Source organism: Culicoides brevitarsis, chromosome 1 (assembly GCF_036172545.1).
Source record: "Culicoides brevitarsis isolate CSIRO-B50_1 chromosome 1, AGI_CSIRO_Cbre_v1, whole genome shotgun sequence".
Lineage (NCBI taxonomy): Eukaryota > Metazoa > Arthropoda > Insecta > Diptera > Ceratopogonidae > Culicoides > Culicoides brevitarsis.
In genome coordinates, this window is record NC_087085.1 from 40,481,677 (window position 1) to 40,489,707 (window position 8,031).

The 8,031-nt window shown below is 25.1% G+C and overlaps 1 protein-coding gene across 1 annotated transcript; it reads left to right on the forward strand.

The window, feature by feature from the left end:
- The first annotated feature begins 2,641 nt into the window (after positions 1-2,641).
- LOC134837831 (cytochrome P450 4d1-like) lies at positions 2,642-6,306 on the forward strand. Its single transcript, XM_063853221.1, has 8 exons — positions 2,642-2,670; positions 3,693-3,934; positions 3,993-4,235; positions 4,478-4,547; positions 4,605-4,914; positions 4,975-5,106; positions 5,165-5,477; positions 6,146-6,306. The coding sequence occupies exons 1-8, from the start codon at positions 2,642-2,644 to the stop codon at positions 6,304-6,306; spliced, it is 1,500 nt and encodes a 499-aa protein (XP_063709291.1).
- Positions 6,307-8,031: the final 1,725 nt, after the last annotated feature.

Below are 8,031 nucleotides of genomic sequence, written 5' to 3' on the forward strand. Positions count from 1 at the left end.
TACGATTTTTGCTCCTCATATGATAAAATCGTACTTTTTTTTATTTCTTCAAAAATCGATCAGATATAAATGGAAATCAACTTTAGAATGAATATTTATTAACTTTTAGCTTTGAAACCCATCAAAAGTTGGTTGAAAATTGACTTGAGAAAAAAGTACGATTTTTGCTCCTCATATGATAAAATCGTACTTTTTTATATTTCATCAAAAATCGATCAGATATCAATGAAAATCAACTTTAGAATGAATATTTATTAACTTTTAGCTTTGAAACCCATCAAAAGTTGGTTGAAAATTGACTTGAGAAAAAAGTACGATTTTTGCTCCTCATATGATAAAATCGTACTTTTTTTTATTTCTTCAAAAATCGATCAGATATCAATGAAAATCAACTTTAGAATGAATATTTATTAACTTTTAGCTTTGAAACCCATTAAAAATTGGTTGAAAAGAGACTTGAGAAAAAAGTACGATTTTTGCTCCTCATATGATAAAATCGTACTTTTTTTTATTTCTTCAAAAATCGATCAGATATCAATGAAAATCAACTTTAGAATGAATATTTATTAACTTTTAGCTTTGAAACCCATCAAAATTTGGTTGAAAATTGACTTGAGAAAAAAGTACGATTTTTGCTCCTCATATGATAAAATCGTACTTTTTTTTATTTCTTCAAAAATCGATCAGAAATCGATGGAAATCAACTTTAGAATGAATATTTATTAACTTTTAGCTTTGAAACCCATCAAAATTTGGTTGAAAATTGACTTGAGAAAAAAGTACGATTTTTGCTCCTCATATGATAAAATCGTACTTTTTTTTATTTCATCAAAAATCGATCAGAAATCGATGGAAATCAACTTTAGAATGAATATTTATTAACTTTTAGCTTTGAAACCCATTGGTTGAAAAGTGACTTGAGAGAAAGTACGATTTTTGCTCCTCATATGATAAAATCGTACTTTTTTTTATTTCTTCAAAAATCGATCAGATATCGATGGAAATCAACTTTAGAATGAATATTTATTAACTTTTAGCTTTGAAACCCATCAAAATTTGGTTGAAAAATTTTTTGTCCTGAAAAAAATCGTACTTTTTTTTATTTCTTCAAAAATCGATTCAACTTTAGAATGAAAATTAACTTTTAGTAAAAGTGACTTGAGAAAAAAGTACGATTTTTGCTCCTCATATATGATAAAATCGTACAATTCAATTAATTTTCTTAAAATCAATCAATAATTATGAAAACAAATTTTAAAAAAATATTAATTTTTTTTTAAATATTAAAAATTGATTAATTTTATATTTAAAAAAAAATATTAAATATTAGAAAATTAAAAAAAAAATAAATAAAAGAAAATGACAAATTTGTACAAATCCCTCACAAAACCACTCTTAATAGATTGTTAATAACCAAACAGACACCTCCATTACGACACACACTGAGACACATACAGAGCCATTTTAATGAAGTACAAACACCCAAAGAATGCTATTCAGGTAATTTTTTCATCTTCATCTTTTTTTTTCTAAACACACAAATCCACTAATAATGGAGAAACTACGAACGACGATGATGACTGTAAAACAAAACAAAAAAGCAACAAAAACACTCTTGAAAGATGTTCATTACCTAATCCCAAAGGAGCAATTTATTTTTATTTGTTTGCATGTTGCTACTTCTGCTTTAAAAAAAAAGCACAGAGAAAACTTTTTTTTTTCATTCTTTCATGACTTAACAAAAGGGCTTTTTAATGTTTTATATATCGTACCTTCGTTGGCTCAGGTTACGAAAAGGAAGAAAAAATATGAAGAAGGAAGGAAAAATATTACATCATCCTCAATTATATCGAAATAAAAATCGAATCGAATCGAACCTCAAATGGGGCATATGAGTAACAACTTATCGATATCGAATGCGAAAAAAAAATTTACGGCAATATCATTTAGATTTCTCTCCATTTTTTGATATTTTTTTTTATTTTATAATAATCTCTGTTTTCTTTTATTTTTTTTTTCTTTTCTCAAAATAGACATAAAATAAAATGAAAAAATATTTATTGTTTGTGCCGCACACGAAAAAAAAGGAGAGTTGGACGTATTTTAAAGAAAACTTTGGAAATCTATGCAATAAAGGATAAGATCGCTCGTATAAAACTGAAGGGTACTGAATAAAATAATAATAATTTAATAGAAAGAACTCGATGGACTCGCACACGAAAAAAACAGTACGATATTATGATTATCGGTACGTTACGTAAAAAAAAATGTACTGACCACCGAATGCCTGCTTGCACGAGTGAAAAAAGGCTTGCGATATATATTAAAGGACTTCCCATGTGGCTCGTTATTCATTTTGAAAAACTGGATTTAACCGGTTTGCCCGAAGAATGGACTGAACGAAAGGAATCTTTATTATTGGATCCCCCATGAATTAGAAGTAAAACGGTAAATTTTTGAAAGATGCATATCTTTTTTTTACATTTTTTTTTTCTTTACAAGCAAGAGATTATGTGAAGAGAAAAATATTGTAATCATAATAAAAAGGTGGCGTGTTTGTGTGGAAATTTATGATCGTCATAATTTTATTGATTGAATTTTTCGGTTTTTTTAGGGTTTCTGGACCAAATGTTGACGCACAATGGAAGGAAATGGAGGAAAAGTTGTTTGGTAAGTCTTAATTTTTTTCATAAATGTTTTATTTTGTTTGAATTATTGGCTGAAAACATCAACTGAAATTGAATTTCTCTTTAAAAAATAGTTTTCTTGAAATTTTTAAATATTAAAAAAAATTAAAGCTAAATTTAAAATTATTTTTTTATGAATTTATTTTTTTTATATTATTTTTTTAATTTTTTTTTTTTTTAATTTTAATTTATTAAAAATTTTTATTTTTTTGAAAATATTTTTTTTTTAAAAAAAATTAAATTAATTTTTTTTTAAAAATAAATAAATAGGTAATAAAATAAAAATTTAATTTTATAAATTTATTTATTTATTTTAATTTTTTTTAATTTTTTATTATTATTTTTATTAAATAATTTAAATATTTTTTTTTAATTTAATTTTTTTAATTAATTAATTATTTTTATTAATTTTAATTTTAATTTTTATTAATTTTATTAATTATTTAATTAATTTTTTTCTTAAATAATTTTTTAAAAATATTTTTTAATGATATTTAAAACTTATTTTCCAGAATAATGAAAAATTTTTGAACTAAGAAACGATAAAAATGAAGGAAACATTTTTTAAGTATCTCAAAAACTTAAGCTTTCTCCTAAAATCCAACGATTTTCAACAAGTTCTTTTAAAAAATCATTTAAAAAACGTTCACCTTTAAGCCAAATCTCCAAAAATAATCTTTTCAACTCAATCCATAACTACCTCAACATCGTTCATGGTCATTGCTCCCATATTGATTCAACTTCTGTTATCGACACATGACAAATTTGCAAGTCATTTATTGAATTTTCGCCACATGCGAGTCAAAAACAAAACATAAACTTTAGCAACAGGTAAAATATTAAAGCAACTCGCGCGAAGTTTATTATTTTTTTAGATGATTTAGCAAAAATTTCTAAAAAAAATCTATCAAAATGCTAAATTTTGGCTTTAGTATCGTCTTAGAATTTGACAAAAATGTGGCTTCTTCTAATAATTTTAATTATTTTTTATTATTTTTCATGCAGGGATAAAAATTCAAAGCGAAAAATATTAAAAAGTGAAGTAATTCCGGGACCTCATCCAATTCCAATTCTCGGAAACGGGCATGAATTCCATAAAATCGGATCTGAAGCAATTCTACAAAAATTTCTCGAATATCGAAAATTATATGGACCAATTTTCAGATTTTATATCGGGAGTAAAATGTGGATTTCAGTCGCTGAACCCGAAATTCTTGAAGTAATTTTAATTTTTTTTCTTAATTTTGGTTTAAAATTAATTTTTTTCACAGGAAATCATGACAAATCCAAAAATGTTGCACAAAGGACACGATTATCGCTTTCTCGTTCCGTGGCTTGGCACAGGTTTAGTTACGGGAAATGGTCAGAAATGGTTTTCACGGCGAAAGGCATTGACTTCGGCTTTTCATTTTCAAATTTTGGATGGATTTGTTGATGTTATGGATCGTCAAGCGACTGTTTTGGCAGAAAAATTGAAACAAATGCCCGAAAATGAGGGTTTTGACATCACGAAACCCGTTTCGTTGTACGCTTTGGATGTGATTTGTGGTGCGTATCGACCTGAAATTGCTCAATCATCGGATATTTATCTCATTTTATGCGGAAATCCATTATTATCGTCATTTATTTATCATAACTCATCGACGTTTTGCTTCGTCTTACATCGCAAAAACATCGTAAAAGTTCAAATGATGAAAAATGGAAATTTGGCGCCTCTCATAATAATGACTAATCGTTCTCCGCATGCTTTGTTTGTGTTTATTTTAGCAGTTTTTCCTTTTTTTTCGCAGAAACCGCCATGGGCACAAAGTTGAATGCCCAAAATGATGCCGACTCGGAGTACGTCAAAGCTGTTATCGAGTAAGTTTGTGTTTTTTCCGTTAAAAAGTCATGTAAATGTTGACAAAAAACACACAGGCTTTCATCAATTTTGTATCAACGGTTGTTTTCCGCATCGCAACGCTTCGATCTGATCTTCAAATGTACCCGAGCTGGACGACGACACGACGAATTGGTGAAATTTTTACACGATTTCGCGATAAATGTCATCCGAGCACGCAGAAAACAGTTGTTTGGCGATGTAAATGCGAACCAGATCGATGCTACTGATGATTTTGGTATCAAAAAACGCATGGCATTACTTGATTTATTATTAAAGACAAAAATCAACGGGATCCCATTGACTGACGATGACATTCGCGAGGAAGTTGATAGTTTCATGTTTGCGGTTCGATTAAATTTTTTGCAATTTTTTTATTTTTTCTGACATTTTTTTCATTTTTTTTAGGGACATGATACCACAACATCCGCCCTCAGCTTCTTGTGTTACAATTTGGCGCGCCATCCAGCGATTCAAGCAAAAGTTTACGACGAAATCTGTGGATTAGTCTTGGATTCGGGCAAAATCAAGATAAAGCAAGTGACTTTCGATTCAATTTAACTCCAAAAAGTTGCAATTTATCGAAACATTTAAAAAGTTTTCTTTGAAATTGTTCCCCAGGCAATTAAACGAACTAAAGTATCTGGATTTAGTGATAAAGGAAAGTTTGAGATTGCATCCGCCAGTGCCGTTTGTTGCCCGAAAGTGTTCAGAGGACATGATTTTTGGCGGGAAAATTTTTCCAAAGGGTTCGGATATTTCGTTGGCATTTTATTTGTTGTCTCGAGATGAACGATTTTTCAAGGATCCGGAGAAATTTTTGCCGGAAAGGTTTGATTTGAATGAAAATCCGGAGAAATTGCATCCTTTTGCTTTTACGCCGTTTTCTGCGGGACCGAGAAATTGCATTGGTGAGTATTTTAAATTGATCTAAAAAAATAAGAAAAAAAATTGTTAAAAAATTTAAATTTTCAAAAAATCAAAAAAAAATCAATTCAAAAAATTACCGTTAAAAATTTGAAAATTGCATTTTTGCTAATTCAACAAAAATTTTTAATTTTTTAATGAAAAAAAAATTAATACAATTATTTTTGTGTCAAAAGACTTTCATAAAAAAAATAATTTTTATTAAATAATTATAATTAAAATTTTTATATTTTTAATAAAAATATATAAAAAATATTTAATTAATTTAAATCTTTATAAATTTTTTTTATTAAAAGTTATAAATTAATTAATAATTATAATTATTTATTTATTAAATTTTTTTAAACTTATTTTTTTTATTATTTTTAATTTTTAATAATAAAAAAAAATTTAATTACCTAATTTAAATTTTTTTAAATATTTTAGTATAAATTATTATCTAATTACAAATATTTATTCATTAATTTAAAAAAAAAATAATTAAAAAATTAGTAAAAAAAAAATTAAAAGAACAATTTTTAAATTTTTTTTTTATCAATTTTTAATTTGAAAAATTATTATTTTTTAAGTATTGTAAAAAATTTATATTTTTAATTCGAAAAAAAAAATTAAAAAATTTAATTTTATTTTATTTATTTTTTTTTTTTAACAGGTCAAAAATTCGCCTTGTACGAAATCAAAACGGCAATCGTGAAAATTCTCCAAAATTTCGAATTATCTTTAGCTGACGACTCATTCCAACCGATTATCGAAGGAGAACTTGTGCTTAAGTCCCAAAATGGCATTCAACTGAAGGTAACACAACGTCACTAATCCAGCTAAAGTGCCTCTTCAGACATTATTCCGCATCAACAAACAAATTACTGTTTAATTAATTATTATTATTATTTATCCAATAACCAACCAAGTAATCATAAAATACAGCGAACAACTTTGAAACTCAATACACGCGGCATAATAAAATAATAAACCGCACCATTTCTCTTCAATTTCTTCTTTTCCACAGTTCTATAAATAAATATCATCGAGCATTATCGCTGCGCACAAATAATTAAGTACACACTTTATTTATTAATTATTTAACAGGAAAATCTTCTCTCTCGCCGCCGCCGCCCAAACGTTGATTTGCCAAAAAAAAAATCTCAAAATTATTTTTACAGTCGAAAATTTATGGTCTTTGATTAAATCAACATTATTAGCATTTATTTGTTTTACAAGCAAAAAATGATTTTTTTTTTTTTTGAAGTTTATCTTTTCATGAAAACTCGAGAAATTAAATAATAAGACAATCAACCGAAGAAGCAAGTCGACTAATAATCGTCGTTAGTATTTGTGTTGATGCTGCAATATTTATCTTTATTTTTTTGCCATTCCATTCATTCATTAATGGAAAAGTTTGTTGTTTCCTTGTCCGCAACAAATTTTTGAAAAGCAAAAAAAAAACTTTTGCAAGAAAATTCAATTCTTCCTTTATCTTCAAAAGTACATTCGCTCAAAACCGTAAAATTACTTTTGTTTATTGGGCGAATTGTTTTAAAAATAACACAAAAGCCATTCCCACAAATTGAATTGATTATCTTGATTTTGTTGTCTTTTTTTTTTACTTTTTGTTTTGTAGCGGCGGTGACTTTATTGTTTATTGAGAAAAAATTAATTTTGTTTTTTAGGAACAGATAAAAAGCTTTTATTTTTAAGAGAGTTTTAGGGTGAACCTTAATGACCTAAATTTGAAACATGAGAAAATTTTTTAAAAAAATTTTTAACAGAGAAGATTTTGAGGATTTAGGTTTTGACCTGAAATTTTCTGAAACGGAGGAAGGATGAAGGAAACTTCGAAATAAAAGGTAAGATATCTAAAAAAAAATTTTTTTTAAAAATTTTTAGCAAACATACATAAAAATGAGGAACTTCTAAAAATTAAGTTTTTAATGAATTAAAATTTGAATTTTTTTTTAATTTTCCAAAATTATTTATATATTTTTTTTAATTTTTATCGAAATAATTTCTTAAATTAATTAATTAAAAAATAAAATAAAAAAAATTAATTAATTAATTAAATTAAATTAATTCAGACAAATTTGAAGAAATAAAAAAAAATATTAAAAATATTATTATTATATAAAGAACAAAATTAAACGAAATTAAAAATAATTAATAAATTTTAATAATTATTTTTTTTTATTCAAATTAATATTTTTTTAAATAATTTAAAAAAATTAAATTTAAAAAGAAAAAATTTTAATTATTTTTAATAATTTTTAAATTTTAGTTTCTCTAAATTGATATTGTTTAAGATAATAATTTTTATTTTAATTTTTAGTGCTTGATAATGATTGTTGAAACGTCGCAACAATGAATAATTAATAAAAAAAAAAATAAGAAAAAAATATAAAAAAAATTATAGAAAAATATTAAAAAAAATAAAAGAAAAAGATAAAAAATTTTTAAAAAAATAAAAAAAAAAAATTAAAAAAAAAATAAAAAAAAAATTAAAAAATTAATAAAAAAAATTAAAAAAAAATATTAAAAAAAATACTT